Here is an 18186-nt window from a genome sequence, read left to right as displayed (position 1 = left end):
AGCAGGGCAACTTGTAGAAAGGGAGCAGTATAAGGTGCTATCTCTGTAGATTGGGCACAATGAGATGCTTGTATACTCGCAGGGATGCACAAATAATGCAGTGTTTAAGTGTAGGTATCACTGTGTGAAGTAGTTGTATTATACACAGAGGGGGCACACTGGCTATAGTTTATTAGAAAGAGATACATCAACATTTACTGCCTCTTGCTCAGTGGCACATGAAGAGCCCCCTCCTTTGTACTTATGTGCTTCATTCTGCAAATTGCTAACCAGCTACAGGGTTTTTAATATAGTGTGTGTTTGTTTGTGGTGTGTGTGTGTGTGTGTGTGTGTATATATATATATATATATATATATATATATATATATAATGTTCATGACTTTTATTTGTGTAACTAATTTAAATCTATATGGACCCTATTATTACTTAAATTATATTATATTATTCCTTTTTTAAATTATTATTATTATTATTATTATTGTTATTATTATTATTATTTCCATACATAGTATACTATAATAACGGTTTACTCCTAAATTTTATCTAAACCAGTTTGTTAGGCTACTCTGGGAAGTAGGGATTGTATAAAATGTAGTCAACCATATAATGACTTGTACCTGTTTACTTTATATCTTATAAAACAGTGCCGTTACTTTGCACAGAGGGATAAAAGGAAGCTGTATTGGGAGTTTGTGACTTGTTCAAATAAATATAAGTCATGTATATTATAATGTGCTATATTCAAGGAACAATTGTCTTATTAAAAAGGTTAGGAAAATAATGATTTGGTAATGCTGTACTAAGAAGTGGAATTTTAGTGTTGTTGATATTCCCCTGGTAGAGATTTAAATGGGCATTGAGGGCTAAGCACAGTACAGTAATTGAATTACTTCACTTTGTTTTATATCAAGAGACAGATGTCCAATGTATCTATCTACTATATAAGCCAAATATTATAATATAGTGCCATTTACCATATGCACAATTCTAAAGTGATAACATTAATCTGAATTACTTAATGTCTTTAGGCAGATTATATATCTTTTGTGATTTTCTAGTTGCTTCAGAAAGAAAGTTTTACTACTAAAGTCATTTGTAATACGACATGAATTAAATATTGGAACTATTATTAATAATTATAATTATCCTCATCATCATTACTAGTATCTCTTGGGTTTGCCCTTGTTTTAACAAAACCTACTAATGTTTGCAAAGTCAGGGTTCATATTCCATAGTCAACAGATATACCCCATATTAAATGTTCCTCCTCCATTCGGATGGAACCAATCACTGGCAGACAAAGGGTCTCACATTTGATTTGTGCCCTCTACCACGACCAGGCACATCCCAACAGCTGTCACTGTTGTTTATATATTCGCTTTAGATTTCACTTCTAGTATATTAATCAAAATCTCTGTACTGTATCCAGCAGAGCAATTGCCATAGTAGAGGGACTTCTCATGGAAATATTGATTTTACCTAATCACTTGATCACATAAACCCCTTGCATCTTTATTATTTGTCAATTTCAATCATATGTTAGGGCTGAATACAAGACTTTGCCTATTCAGATGATCCTTTACTATGCACAAAGTAACAAAGTAATGGGTACTTAGGTTCCCTGTAGACTCCTGCTCAGCCTTTAACAAAGAGTTAAAATCAGATGCTATAAAGCAAAAGTGCAACATTGGTTACATGTAGCTCCATCATTTCTATTATAGGATAACTTGCTGCTCTGTAGGTTTTCCAGGTCCTTTTTAAAAAAAAATATAATAAATCTAGACATGTGCTCTTTAACTCTTAGCAAGTATTTAGAATTGCTGCCTGTCAGCAGTAATACAAGATTAATAAAATAGACCTCCTACTAATACATCTTTAGAACAATGAGTCTGATGGTATAATTGATTCTGTATAGGCAGTTTGTGTTGTAAATAATGTTGAATGAATTGTAATATAAAAAATACTATTTAACTGATAAATGATTAACAGACCAAAAGGTGTCACAGATGACAAAAGTAGTAAAAAAGTAAATTAAATCTAGATGTGTATATGACACAGACAACACTGCAACTTTATGGACAAGCTGTACTCCACTAGTGATACAAGCACTGTATATATTGTATTACTATAACACATAGGCATTCTTAAAAGAAATACCGTTCTTTAAAAAAAATAAGAAAATTCTACGTAATAAAATCCATAGCATATTCTTATTTTCACACAACAGTGCACCCATTGGCTATTCTCTAGAGTAAGGAATAGGGCAGGACAAAGGGAGCAGAAGCTAATGTCCTCAGCTTGTGATGGACCACCTGCACCAGAATGGTCCTGGTTCCTCAGAAATAGACGATACATTTACCACCATGATAAGATTTTATTTTGAAACTACATTAATTAAAGCACAAGTAGCTTTTTTTTTTTTTTTAGCTGGTCGTGGTCGCCCCCCCTCTTCTCATTTGAGCCCCTGGCCTTGTCCTTATTTCAGAAACAGCTATTTAAATGGTCACTATGCTGATTGAGTTCCTGTTAAATAAAAACTCTCACTGGTTTTGCATAAAATACGCTTCAATATTGAATCAACTCTAAATGCTATTAATCACACTTGATTAGTTTGTTTTAATGTGATTCACTGTGCAACATAGGTGAACCTTACATGATTAACGGCTGCAGATAATATCTCCCCCCAGCTGGGTCACGGTCTCATACCATACAATCTGGTGTGTGTCTCAGTGTGAGTGTCATGTTAAAGGTACAGAGCTGCTTTCCCAGGGCAGATATCTGTTTAGGCTTGATCAAGATTTCTAAAAATATCTAGTTCCATTTTTCTAGAATACAAGCAGAGCTTGGATTCTCTCTCTAAACAATTTTGTTATTTTGGCAAATGTATATGATTAGAAATAAACAGTTTGACTCTTGAAATAAAACATGTAACATATATATATATACACACACAAACACACACACACACACACACACACACACACACACACACACACACACACACACACACACACACACACACACACAGACCAGTGCGTGTTGTAGAACTACAATATTGTACATTTGCAATATTACATTGTTAGGTAAAAGTAACAAAAAAAATGGCTGAACATATCTAGTAATAAGTAACAAGAAAATTTAAAAGATGAGGTTATTTATCATAATTATTGTTACTATCTATTTATTCAGCGCAACCTTCTTACATAGCACTGTATAATGTGCAACAAAACAGAAGTGAGAACATAAAAATACAAAAACAAACAGTTCAAATATAAAAGTAACAAAATACATCCAGAGAAAGCGCTGCCATTATGAGCTTAGAGTCGAAACAAATATTTAGACAATCTAGGTCCAAGGGGGTCCCTCTCAAACTATGGACCCAATGACCTGTCTGCTCTGACTGTACTTGTATATGACACCAGCTGTAGAAAAATAATAAGATTTTTTTTAAAACTATTTTGTTCTGTAGTCAGTCAACATAGGCGTCATTTAGTGTTGACGTCTCACTACTAGTAATATTAGTAGTATATTAAGTATAATATACATGCTGCTGAACTAGTGCACTCCTGTCCCATCCATGATAAGCAATCCAATAGAATTATAAATGCCATAGTGCTGAAGTGTCTATATTCACCACAGTGAAGTGCCATGTGATGCCCAGTGAATGGTAATACTTTAAAATAATGGTATTTACTTGCAAATAACAGTTTATGCCTATTAGTGTCTCCTATATTATTGCTACAAAAATATTATTATTAGGTTATTTTATGTTTTTGAGAAGCTATGTTTCCTTATGTCGAGGACCGGTAGTACAATACTTTCTTTTCAAGCACTGTTCAGAAGACCACCCTGTCTGTGTCTTAGTTGGTTTCACTTTCATCCACATTCTGGATATTGTTCACAGCAAAACTGAGAAACACGGTCTCATGTACTGTTTCTTTATGAGTTGTCGGTTCTGTACATTTTATCGTAGTCAATCATGAAGGAACTTACAGGTAGGGATGTCTTTGGGGATACAAGGCTATGGTTAGGGATATATGTAGCAGAAATGATCTTCTACACGGTGTCTCAGTGGTTAGCACTATTATCTGGCAGCACTGGGGGTCCTGGGTTTGAATCTATGTATGTTCTCCCTGTATTTGCGTGGGCTTCCACCCACACGCCAAAAAAACCCATACAGATAGGAAATTTAGATTGTGAGCCCCAGTGGAAATAAGGACTGATATAAGTGATGACAATCTCTGTACAGCGCTGTGGAATATGTGGGTGATATATAAATAAATACATATCTGTATAAAGTAGAAATAATATATATTGATATATGTCTTAAATGTAACCCCTTTCTACTGTATGTCAGGCATGTTTGGCACTGAAGGGATTAAATGATGGTTTTCTTAGGTCCCCACCTATTTGACACCAGTGTTTGAGAAGTAATGAAGCTAAGTAGAAATTAATGGTGTAAGCTGAATTTAAAACACTCTGGATAAAGACTTACAGCTCATTATTATTGACTTTTTAACAAAGCCTTGTGTCACTTGGTATCCCAAACGACATTTCACTGTTGTATAATTGGTCATTTGTAAAGACTGCACAATGGGGGTAATTCATTAATTCTGATGGTGGTGATCATGGCACTTTCATAAGGACACCCACGTTACCGTCACTGAATTTAAGTACACTGGAGGTCACAACATTAGCTCAAAGACTGTTCCCAATGTTGTTTTATTTTTTATATTCAGCCATTTTAGATTCAGAATAGGCATATTAGAGAAATTGTGTATTCTGATAGTGTTTATGAAAACCAGCTTGAATACATGAGTAGAAACGTGCTACAAAAAGAAAATAATGAAATTAAAGTTTCCTTCTTACATTTGCAGGGTAGGCCTAGGTTTTACAGACACAGTCTATGCCTCAGCTGGCGATTCCCATGTGTGAGGCAACAGGGAGCCTAATAACATCTCTGATACATAAGAGGACACCAGTATTATCTATGGTTACGAGATAGTTGGGGTGCTTTGTTACAGATTTTGCAACAGGGCCCAAGAACTTACGCTTCTAGGGAACTCCTTATTTAACCTGACAGTAGAAATGGCGAAAAAACATGTCTATATCATATTTTCTTATTGTAATATATCTTAAATAACTATTTTGTGAAATAATACATACAGGGTAATTCACGTTATAGCACAAGGATATTCATACATAACAGCTGATATATTCCTTTTTATCGCTATACTCTATATATACTAGTCTTACTTCATTATAATTTAATATAATATAATATAATAGAGTAATATTTGTTTAAATGAGTAGCATGTGGGAGAAGGGTTTACATTTATCATTCAACCACAATTTGTGTTTTCATGAAAATAACACAGTTTCTGTAGAATTACACATATGTATGTGTGGTGAAATCTATAGCAACTGCATTTTACACAGGTTGATGGGCAAACCGAAATGGATGAATGTGCCGATACGGCCTTCTAAAATGCTGCAGGGTAGGCCCCATTTCTCATAACTGTGTAAAAGGAAAACTTGAATTGTTGCCCAGGAAAACCCATCATACAAGTCTAAGAAATGAAACTTGAGCTCTGATCTGTTGTATGGGCAACAAGGCAGTTTTTTTTCCCATTAGACAGTTTTGAAAAATAAGGCAAAATCAATAGTTCACAACTAAAAAACTGAATAAAACAAAAAATAAATGTTATCAACTCAAATAATGCAGAATAAGGTGAAGAAAAAAAGCTCCTATGTGGGGCGCTCCCGTTGGTGATATATGCACAATCACGATAAAGGAATGCATTTGTTTGTTTTATTAATAAGCCCGATGAAGACCTAGGTCCTAGGTTGAAACGCGTAGCACTCCATTTTATATCAGTGTTTGTCATACTATATGTTCGTTCAGAATTAATAAGAAAAAGAAACATCCTCTATTATCGTGATTGTGCATATATCACCAACGGGAGCGCCCCACATAGGAGCTTTTTTTCTTCACCTCATTCTGCATTCATTGGACGCTGGGAGGAACCTTAATCCCAGGGAACAGACACTCAGATCCAGCTCCGGGGGCCAGCAAACCACGGTGAACAGAGGTCCACTACGACCCGATATGTGAAAAAGTTGAGTTGTGCTGACCATCCAGCACAACCGTATCAGATGAGCCTTATGTTTCCCCACTCACCAATTTCACCCATGTTTGAAACGTTAATACTCTAGGGGAGCGCCGTATTTGTCCCATTTTTTGTCTTTACAACTCAGATAATGAGTAAGGCAAATGCATTGAAGTTCTCAATAATTACCTTGTGTTATGGATGCTCTCACACCACCTTAGGATTCACGTCAACAGATATGTGAATATAAACACTTTTATTTGAAGACAACCCCTTTTTAACATTAAGCTGGCTGATCCAGGCTTCTCATCCCTGGCGATCAGCTGTTATTTCCAGGGTAGTCTGCATCTAGGCATACCTTACCCCTTACAAATAAATGGCTGTCCATGTATTGCATTAACACGCCAGGTCTGCCAGAATGGGAGCCGCTTTGGCACTTCGAGGGTACCCCCTCATGCCCTAATAGGTTAGTTTGTCGTCCTGAGAAAACCCTTTTAAGAGAAGTATATGTAACTATTTGTCACTTCAAATAGAAGCAGTCCTGAATGAAGGTCAGGTGTACAGCGGGTATAACTGTATTTTCTTAGTTGCCGTATAGGACATACACTAGTATATGCTTAGGTCATAAGCAGAGTACTTTAGCAGTCTTGCTTCTTGCTGCTGTTGTGCTTTACATTGGTATATGAATCATCCTATCGTGAGAACTACTGTCAAAGGTGCTGGACGGCACAAGCTAGCATTTACATATCTTATTTGCTTAGTATATAGTACATGAAGCACTATGGAGAAAGGATATGGGGCTCCTATTGAGAACGGATTTGGACATATTGCTTTTACACGGGCAGGCAGACTGCAGGTACACGCTGAGGTGCAGCAATGCAAATGACAGTAGTCTTACATAAATGATACAAAGGGTCGTGAGTTGGATATAACACAAGTAAAGGTCCTGAGGTCCCTAGACCTGAAGAATTAACTTGTTGCAGTAAGATATATTAACAGATTCGTAGACAATTTTAGCCTCCCTCAAACTTGTCCAGGAATCAAAATAATTATCTACATATTAAAGGGGTAGTACACTATCAGCAAATTATTGTAATTTTTTGTATAATGAAAAGTTATAAAAAATGTGAATATACTTTCTGTATTAATGCGTCACGGTTTTCAAGATCTCTGCTTGTTATTCAATAGGAACATTCATTGTTTACTTCCATTAGATATGTCCATGATCATGTGATGGACACACAGAGGCTGAGATTGTCAGACGACACAGCTCTTGTACACATACTGTAACGAGCCATACACCTGTGTGTCCACCACATGAGCATGGACAGAATTGTATTCACTGGAAGTAAACAATGACTGTTTATACTGAATAACAACAAGCAGAGGTCTTGAAAACCGTGAGGAACTAGTATAAAAAGTATATTGGAAAATTGTACAACTTTTAATTATACAAAAAACAACATTATTTTCTAAAACTGGACCACACCTTTAACATTGCACAATATTTTTCAAATTCTGGGGTACAGCAGTAAGTGCATCATTTGTGTATGTTTATCAGATGATTTTGTGCACTTGTGATCTTAAATCGCCATTTCTTCTCTATGCAGGCCCCGCGAAGGGTAAGGATCGGTCAACACACAAGCCGACACTGACCATTGGGCCTACCCTTGTATGTTGAAAATTTGTGCATTTCTACAAATATAAATCTTTAAAAACCGTGTTTTATGCCATGAAGTAGAATAAACATCAGCGGATACATTTTTAGGTGGTGTATGTTAGCTCATTTGATATGTGACTAGCCATAGCCCATCTTCTACCAGACAGAAACTTAGCTAGCTAGCCTGTATATTATACAGCTATACCTCACTGCAGTCATCCGTTTATAGTCCTCTCCGGTGCCAAATGCAACGATGAAGGAAATAGCAAGATTTCTGTTATAGGCAAACCTTGCCTAATGATTATGCGTTATTGAAATTGGGAAACCAGTTATTATTGGTAGAGGTAAGATGAGCCAAAATTAGTGTGAAAACATTATAACTACATTTAACAAAATTGTTTTACATTTAAGATAGATAGATAGATAGATAGATAGATAGATAGAAAAAATTGTTAAAGATGAAATAATCTTTACCCATTATGCATTGAATTTCATCCCATTATGGTAAAGCTTCCTGATTTATCACATAACCAGAAATAAAAACGAAAAAAATTCAGTTACAAAATTTTGTACTCTTGGCAAATAGATTTTTTTGTCAATGAGTTTTTTCTGACATTCTTAATGAAATAATGGGTATAACCTATACACATTATTTTACAGAATTTTGCTCTGGATTGAATAGTTAAAAATTTTTTTTTTGCAATAAGGTAAACATGTTGACTTTAATCGAGTGAGATTAAAATATACTTTTGAAATCTAAAATTTTCAAGTTCTTCTACCTCTTCAGTTTGTCTGTTGTTGGCAAATCAGTAAAGACATAAATATGTTCACATAAAGCCTTATATTTCTCTCTGAGTAACAATATATGGTTTATTTTTTTTCTTGTACAAAATAAATTCTGAGAAATGTAATGATTTTATTTTTGCCTCTATGTTGTCAAGTTAGTGGTTTAAATAAAATTTACTTCCAAAATGCATGACAAAGTTGGTGTACAATTAGGCTGGATTCACACGAGCACATTACGTCCGTAATGGACAGACGTATTTCGGCCGCAAGTCCCGGACCGAACACACTGAAGGGAGCCGGGCTCCTAGCATCATTGGTATGTACGACGCTAGGAGTCCCTGCCTCTCCGTGGAACTACTGTCCCATACTGAAAACATGATTACAGTACGGGACAGTTGTCCGGCAGTGAGGCAGGGACTCCTAGCGTCGTACATAAGTATGATGCTAGGAGCCCGGCTCCCTGCACTGTGTTCGGTCCGGGACTTGCGGCCGAAATACGTCCGTCCATTACGGACGTAATGTGCTCGTGTGAATCCAGCCTAACTCTCTCTAATAAAATGTGAGACCTGGAATATAGTGGAGAGTGAAACATGGTTTTGGGAATCGTTCTATATAGATATCTATGTCATAGACAGATGGGGATTTATCATCAATATAATTTTAAATATAAGCTTTTATTTATTGAATAGTGATGTCATCATACATGTATTGCCACAGCCATATCCGTCTCAAGTACAATATGAGTTATAAAAAGGTGCCAAACTCAAAGCAGTCCTATCCCCCTTTTCTAGGAGTCTATCACCAGGCATAAGGCTCCCTATATCGACAATCATCACAGCTAAGGCCCCATGCACACGACCGTAAAAATTGTCCGTAATTGCGGACCGCGTTTACATTCCACAATTACGGACCCATTCACTTCTATTGTCCACGGACACCTTCCCGTTTACTTACAGAAAGGTGTCCGGGCCGTAGAGGTATACCACAAAAGATAGGACATGTCCTAGCTTTTGCTTTTTTATGGACAGTGCTCCCTTACTTTGTATGGGAGCACGGGCCGAAAATGCAGGCGGCTGTCCGCGTCCGTAATCGCGGGTCATGTGGACAGGGATAATGACAGGTAACAGTGGACAGCCATGACCCAGCAACAGCAGAGGCTCCAATATATTTTTTTGCTATGTACATGTCTTCTCTGTGCATGCCCCTTTACGATAGTAAAATAAATGCTTTTGTACTGTTGCTACATATGACTCATTTTGAAAGTATTATAATACGTAAATGTCAGCTAAGGTAAAAAATGTGAGCTTCAACTGTAACTATTGTTAAGGGACATTTACCCCCTCCCCAAAAAGATAAACTGAAATATCAGTCCATAGTTGTCGTTTTGCGTGAAATCTTTTAGTATCCTATTCAAAAACTGAGTTAAGGTGCCCATTCAGATGAGACAAAACTTGCCCGGACCCGCCAATTTCTCCGGGATCTTCTAACTTTCCAATATGTACGGGGGCCACCTTACTCTCACCCAACGGCAGAAGTCAGGGGAAAAAAAGGATTGGGCACATTGGATTTCAACATACCTGATTGATATCAAAGGTGCCTGGCAGCGGTATATTCCCCTCTCTCAAAAAAAATATTTATGGTTGAGTCAAGAGAAATACGTGTTGACTGAATAAAAGATTGTCCGACACTTATTTAATGCGTATGGCCGCCTTTGTATGGCCGCGTATGTTCACATGCGGTAAATTTGTTGCAGAAATTTCTGTAACTAAAAATCAATTCCATATATATGAATGGGGTTGTGTCTTCAGCATGTGCATAGATTTTTTACAAACCGCATTCAAATCTATGAAACAGTTGCAGAAATTTCTGCAACAAATTTGCCTGATCTGTGTAAACATACCCTTAGAATGGTCTTACACGTGCTGGACAGCTACAATTGGCAGCCTTTGCCATGCCCACACAGTTTGAATAGTTATATGACAGTAGATTAAATTATAAGATTTTTCTCAATTACAATTTATTAGCAGAACAGAGGATTTTCCTCAGTAGTACAGGACACAGATACTACTTTCATTTCAGCATCGTGATCTCCAAATCTCCTGAAATTCTCTTAATCTCCGAGAGGTGCCAACTGTGAGGGGGAGGAGCTGATTCTATATAGCATCTGAATGGTGGAGTGTAGCCTTGTGCTCAGATCTGGCCACGAGTAGGGTTGAGTGAATCAATTCACCTGTTTTACCGCATTGTCGATTTGCTGGTCTTTAGAATACAATGGGATGATAGATTCCCCTATTTTTCACATAAATTTGTCAAAAGCAAAACCTGATGAGTTAATTCCACAATACTTTGTAATGGGTGACGAATCAGTCAAACGCAAATTGGGCAAAAAATGTTCTCACCTAATCTTTACTACCAGGGGCAGACACTGACAGCAAAGGGCACTTGTGTGAGAACAGTATATAGGTCACTTGCTTTATGATAGCTCATCATAGAAAATCTTCTCTAATATTCACCAGTAATTGTGACCTAAGAAATTCATTACTTTCCTGATTTAAAGGGGACAGCGGGCCCCCTCACCTACTGGGCCATTGTACAGTTTCATAGATTGCTCATATGGTATATCCACCCCTGTTTGCTACATACAAAATGCTGTTATTTTATCAGCCACGTAATAAGCAGTCACACACACTGAGGAGAAAGCTGTGACAGGATTTACCTCTGCTGCTTCTTCTAGTCTCCTCCTCTTCCATAATACACAGGAATCCACCATAAATTGCTGTTCTAATATAACTACATCCAGCATGAAGTAAGATAGCAGCACAGATCTCCTTTAGGAAACAGCTGCTTGTTAAAGGGTTAATCTGAGTCTCAGTACATGCACACGGAGAGCCAGCAGTAGTCACACTGAGGAGAAAGCTGTGACAGGATTTATCTCTGCTGCTTCTCCTAGCCTCCTCCTCCTCCTCCATAAGACACAGGAATCCATCTTACTTTGCTGCTAATATAACAACATCCAGCATAAAGTAAGATAGAGGCCCAGATCTCCCCTGTGTTATCTGCTAGTGGAAGAGACAGCTGCTTGTAAAGGGTTAGTCTGAGTTTCTTACTACATCCACACAGAACCAGCAGCAGTCATACTCTGAAGAGAAAGCTGTGACAGGATGTACCTCTACTGTTTATTTTAGCCTCCTCCTCCTCCATAATACACAGGAATCCATCTCACATTGCTGCTAATATAACAACATCCAGCATGAAGTAAGATAGCAGTACAGATCTCCCCTGTGTTATCTGCTAGAGGAGGACACAGCTGCTTCTAAAGGGTTAGTCTGAGCCTCTCACTACATCCACACAGAGCCAGCAGCAGTCACACACTGAAGAGAAAGCTGTGACAGGATTTACCTCTTCTGTTTCTTTTAGCCTCCTCCTCCTCCATAATACACAGGAATCCATCTTACATTGCTGCTAATATAACAACATCCAACATGAGGTAAGATAGCAGTACAGATATCCCCTGTGTTTACATGTTGTACACTCATCATATCCCCCCACACAGTGGAATCTTCCAGCTTAGAAGCAGGAAGTTTCACAAATCAGTCAAAATCTCCTGAGACTTTACTGCTCAGCTGAAGTTGTTCAGCTATTAAGGGGCCAAAGCTATTATTGCTAAAATAGAGAGGACATTTTTTCCTAATTAATATATATTTGAGAAAGGTTTTATATTTTAATCTCCCATTTCTTCATAAGGTTTCCGAGGAAGTGATAGGTCCCTTTAAATAATAGTTTCAGAATGGGATATTGGTAAAAAAATGATGATTGTAAATGCTATGTATAAAGCCTGCTCTTTGTATGCACAGTTTATGTCAATTCAAGCTTGAAAGTGACAATATTCCTAGGTGCAGAAACTTTATCCAATTCAAATGCTCAGTGGATTTTGGACCAAGCTCCTGCTACAATTTTTCACTTGCATTGATTATATTTTAAATGAGCTGGTACTGAGTTTGCATATCTATCTATCTATCTATCTATCTATCTATCTATCTATCTATCTATCTATCTATCTATCTATCTATCTGTCTGTCTGTCTGTCTGTCTGTCTGTCTGTCTGTCTGTCTGTCTGTCTGTCTGTCTGTCTGTCTGTCTCTCATATCTATCTATCTATCTATCTATCTATCTATCTATCTATCTATCTATCTATCTATCTATCTATCTATCTATCTATCTATCTATCTATCTATCTATCTATCTATCTATCTATCTATCTATCTATCTATCTATCTATCATCTATCTCTTAAATGTATCCACATTGATACTGTTGGGGTACATTCAGATGAGGCGGAATTGCTGCGGACAGTCCGCAGTGGAATTCTCCAGCGGCCGTTTTTTAGATTTGTTTCTATAAATTTTTAGGAAAGTTAGTTCAGTCGTTGCAGAAAACTCCGCTGCGGACCATAGGCTGCGGTGCAGGATTTTCCCTCCGCAGCATGCACTGTCTGTTGCGGAGAAGAAGCGGAATTTCACTGCGTATTTCAGACTTTGCAATGCAAAAACTGAAATCTGTGGCAAGTCCGCTGTGTTTTCTGCAACGTCTGAATTACCTGTCAAATATGCCAATGTTGGTGCAGATTCGTTGCGTAATTGCCTCAAATCTGCACCAACATTTGCAGCGTAAAAATTCTGCCACGTCTGAACGTGCCCTAAGTGTCGTCTTCTGTGCAATATTGTTGCTCTTATAATAGTTTAGTATGAAATATAAATTGGTCTAAGGTTTCTTAATTTCCTTTTGTGTACTTGTTCTAACACAAGCCTGTGAATTCTTACCAGCTACACCCACATGTCTATAGGGATGCACCGAACAGTCATTTCATGTTCTCTTTATTCTATAGAATGTTCTCCTCTTTGGTGACCATTCTTTTGGACTACTCTGGCACTGCACATATCTGTGGTGTAATAAATGCCGTTGAGTCTATCTGTTCCTGAAAATATAGATTGACAATTTTTCTTATTTGTCAGAAGAATATAATCCATTTAAAATAAATGTCAGCCAAAATGGACCATTTTGACTAATTTTTGTTCTTTTGTCTAAGATACAGATGACTAACCAACAGACTGACGATAAAAAAGGGACCAATACTGCTGGTTCAGCCAAATCATAGAGTTTTTGCTTGACCTCAAGTGGAATCCTTTTTGTTTTAATTACAGTTCTTCAATTGTAACACATTTATAAACTCAACATCACAGACTCGCACATCATCAATTTTTGGTGTCTACCTCTTAAAGAATAATTGTGATAAATAACTTTGGAATAACTTTAATCTGTTTCCCATAATGCCGTTTTTTTTCATGTATTTTGTATTAGCCACAATGAAGAGTGCATAAATCCTGAAAAAAATGGTGGCATTACTGTGGCCAAAGCATGGCATCTATATTTTTCTTTGGGCGGTAAAAGTCTTGTGGGACCATGATGGAATTTTTGTGATTGTGAAAAAGTATAACAGAAAGATTTATACTTCTATTTTTTGGATCTTACCTTGGTTTTGGCAAAAAAAAACAACAAAAACAAACATAAAAGCATAGCTGTATATTTCCTGCTAAAGTTAAAGCAGCTTAATTAATGGAGGAGCAGTATGTTTTCATGACAAATATATGAAATACTAACGTAATTAATCTGTGTATCACTGCTCACTAATTGTCATAGTTTGTACAACTTTATAGACATGTATGTATATTTCTGTAACCGTTCTCCGTCTCGGTTAATAGATCCCTGTAGAATGTTCACCTCATCGGATAAATGTCTCTCGTAATTATTCATGCTTAAACAACTGACTCGAGATGTATTTGACCTTCCTGTCATGCACTTAACAAATGTCTACTGTTCCTTGTGCCTGTAAGTCCTCTATTAGACCATTAATTGTAAGGGTATTTACTAAAAAAAAAACCTAGTTTTTGCCGTCATTTTCTTAATGTCTTTATCCTATCTATCGTGAAATATATATTGCAATTTTATTGTTATATTAAGGTCTCATTCACATGAGTGCATTTCATATAAGTATTAGTTCCATATTTGGTAAATGAGACCTTTAATTCTTAAGGTGAAATTCTACTCATTAAATTCCCACATATACAAGTACTTACAAAGCTGTAACTAAATGACATGAATACGACAGGAAAATACAGAGCATATCATGAGTAAGGGCTAAACATAGCTTAAAACATGTAAGTGCGTTTTATCTTTTGTAATCGATGTATCTTTGCTTTTAATCTATGAATTTACAATAAAGCTCAAATTTTGAGATTGTGAGTGCTGTATACTGTCTTTTTAAGCACTACTGAATATTATAATGAACCCGTTTACAATACGAGGGAGTTAATATAAACCACTGAAACAGCCTAGCCTACCAGGGATATTAGTTATTAACCCTTTAACCACCTATATCCACTCTTTGGCAGTGGTATTATTGTATTTTCTAATTATTTACCACTGTCAAGTGTAATGTGAGAAGCAGGCTTGCAGACAGAGTGACTTGGACCGGACTGCAGCTCCACTGTTACTGTAGAATGGCTGACAACTTCCTATTAGTGGATTAAAAGGGAGAAGAGGTCTGCAGTAAGACCACCAAGCTTTGAAGGGAAAGGCTTCACATAGGCACTGTACACTGCAGTTTTTATTTTTCACTGATTTCATTGGTCTGTCACTTCTTAGCTTAGAGTTTTTCCCACGAGGGACATTTATGACATATCCACAGGATATGTCAGAAATATAAGATATATACCACTGGGATCCGCGCCTATTTCTAGAACGGGACCCCCTAAACCCCGTTCTAGCTTTTTGTGCTCACGCTGACTCATGGCCACTTCCTGATTACATGCTCAGGAGTTACGGAAACAGCGTAACTTGAGGAGCTACGCTGTTTCCGTAACTCCCATAGTAGTGAATAGCAGTTATGGAAGCAGCGTAGCATGTTTTCTCCTTCATGCTCGGAAATCAGCCAGAACACAAAGAGGTAGAACGGGGTTTAGGGGTCCCATTCTAGATTTCTGCGTTCCCGCTGACGCTTGCCGTAACTGCCATTCACTGGTATGGGACTTACGGAACCAGCGTAGTTCAGCAAGCTATGCTGTTTTTTTTTTACATGGTTGGAAATCACTAGCGTCAGCAGGAACACAGAAAGCTAGTATGGGGTTTAAGGGGCTCTGTTATAGATATAGGTGCAGGTTCCAGACCTGGTGGGACCTGTATCTGTCAGACAATTATGACATATCCTGTGGATATGTCCTAAATAACCCCTTTAAGTGAAGCTGTTTCTGAGAAATTACATGCAAAACCCAGGTAGTGCCACCAGAGATGAGTCTGGTGTATACATGAGCTTCTGTTAGCTCCACCCACTATGCATTAGCTCCACCCACTATCTTCTGATTGAAAGATGTCTCCCTATTACTGTACATGGGGAAAAATATGTCAGTCAGTGAGATTGGGCGGAACTAGCAGAGAGGGGGGCGGAGCTAGTGGCATATATATGCCGGACTCATCTCTGACAGCGCTGTCCGGGCTCTGCATGTAAGTTCTCAGAAACAGCTTCACTTAAGAAAATAAGTGACAGACTGCTGAAATGTCATTCCATTATGCTGCCCTCAGTGTGGGCAGCATAATGTGGATAACAGGTTCCCTTAAAAGTTTATCACTTAGGTAAAATTTTAATACATTCACATTATCCTCTATATCTTTTTTTTTAAGCCATAGATATACAATGATAGAATATTCTGGCTCTTACATTTTTACTACTAATGGAAGCAGAATCTTTTCTACAGGGGATTGTTATGGTCTAAATAGCCATAAGGCTACATGTTTTTATAAAACCAGGACTTTAAACAGCTTTATTTTATTGATAAGACTTACTTTGCTTCTGTCTGACACAAAATTTTGCTTTCGCACTTTGTAAGGTTTATAATCGAATTTTCCGAAAAATTGTAACTACGAAATAATACATATAAATGTGCACAGAGGAATAGATTGATGTTCCTGGACTCTGACCTTCATTTATAGACTACTGTCCTACATTTGGTACAGGGGCTTTTGGGAGTAACTGCAACATCTGTACCCCATATAGCTCTGCTGACAATTCTTTATTTTTGCTATAAAAGTGAGTTCAAATCAGTTCACTGAAATAGATTTTTTTATTTTTTATTATTATTGATCAGGCTGCATTTTCAGGGTGCAACAAAATCACGAAGAGGTCATTCTCCAACCTAATATGAGAGGAATTAACAATGCAGTTGTTTACCATTTTATTTCGCACTTTATATTTTGCAGGACATGGAGGGGTGAACCAACTAGGCGGTGTGTTTGTAAACGGTCGACCACTTCCTGATGTAGTTCGTCAAAGAATTGTGGAGCTTGCCCATCAAGGTGTACGGCCGTGTGACATCTCAAGGCAACTACGAGTCAGCCATGGATGTGTCAGCAAAATTCTCGGCAGGTAACAGTGTCTCTGATGAAAATTTACTACCACCAAATGTAAACACTAATCTATGTATTGCATTATACAATCCTTTGTATTATTCTATTTCACGCACCTTATTACAATACCAGAATATTTTCTTTACCTACATAACCTCCGCCTGTGCTAGAATTTTTCAGAAATATTTAAGAGGCTGCTTCCAATCTAAATTATGTTGTATATAAAATGTTCGTTACGTGTCTATATATGGCAAATAATAAATCAGATTATTTTATTAAACAATGGCTTATTTCAATAAAAAATTTTTTTTATCTGCATAACAAAAGCATGCATTAGAATCAACATGCTGCTCTATTCACCAATCATTCTTTAGGTATGTATAGATTACACAGATATAGTATTGGCAGATGAAGACTATGTTGCCACCTTGGCCATAGTTCAGCCTCAAACCATGTTGACTTCTCGGTTATTTAGTATTTGTGAAGAATTTTTTATCTTGTGGCGGAATTGCTGTGGAATTCTCCAGCGGAAGTTTTTTACAGTTGTTTGAATAAATTTTTAGGCAAGTTAGTTCAGACATTGCGGAAAACTCCGCTGCAGACCATAGGCTGCAGTGTGGAGTTTTCAGTCCGCAGCATGCACTGTCTGTTGCGGAGAAGAAGCAGAATTTCACTGCGGATTTCAGCCTTTGCAATGCAAAAACTGAAATCTGTGGCAAGTCCACTGTGTTTTCTGCAGCGTCTGAATTACCTGTCAAATATGCAAATGTTGGTGCAGATTCGTTGCGTAATTGCCCCAAATCTTCACCAACATTTGCAGGGGAAAAATTCCGCCACGTCTGGCCGTGCCCTATAGGTTCCCTTCCCTCCTAACCCTGCTATGCTAGCTTGATTTTAATGGATTTTCTTGAACTAGTTAAATTGGGCAATTTAACATCACAAATCCGAAGTGGTGCAACGGGAAAGATTCCAGCTCTCACACTGTGTGTGAATCCAACCCACATCTTTTTGGATCCACTCCAATGCTTGTCTCATAAAACAGCCACAAAAACAGCCCTCCTTCACACACAGGATTTTTCTGCCAATTTTAACTGCATAAAAAAAATGCTTCTGAAAACGCTAGCGTTCTTAAAATGTAACATGCGTTTTTATGGTGTATTTGGGAGCATTTTT

General features: G+C 37.4%; 1 protein-coding gene across 3 annotated transcripts in view; it reads left to right on the top strand.

Annotated features, from left to right (window-relative positions):
• PAX5 (paired box 5) overlaps positions 1-18186 on the top strand; it is a 247605-nt gene that overhangs the window by 2904 nt on the left and 226515 nt on the right. For all 3 annotated transcript variants that reach the window (XM_075825553.1, XM_075825552.1, XM_075825550.1), the window contains exon 2: positions 16867-17032. In XM_075825553.1, coding sequence (XP_075681668.1) covers positions 16867-17032 — 166 coding nt within the window. The remainder of the gene's footprint in view (positions 1-16866; positions 17033-18186) is intronic.

This window comes from Rhinoderma darwinii, chromosome 1 (assembly GCF_050947455.1).
Source record: "Rhinoderma darwinii isolate aRhiDar2 chromosome 1, aRhiDar2.hap1, whole genome shotgun sequence".
NCBI lineage: Eukaryota > Metazoa > Chordata > Amphibia > Anura > Rhinodermatidae > Rhinoderma > Rhinoderma darwinii.
This window is presented reverse-complemented; position numbering and strand designations above follow the sequence as displayed.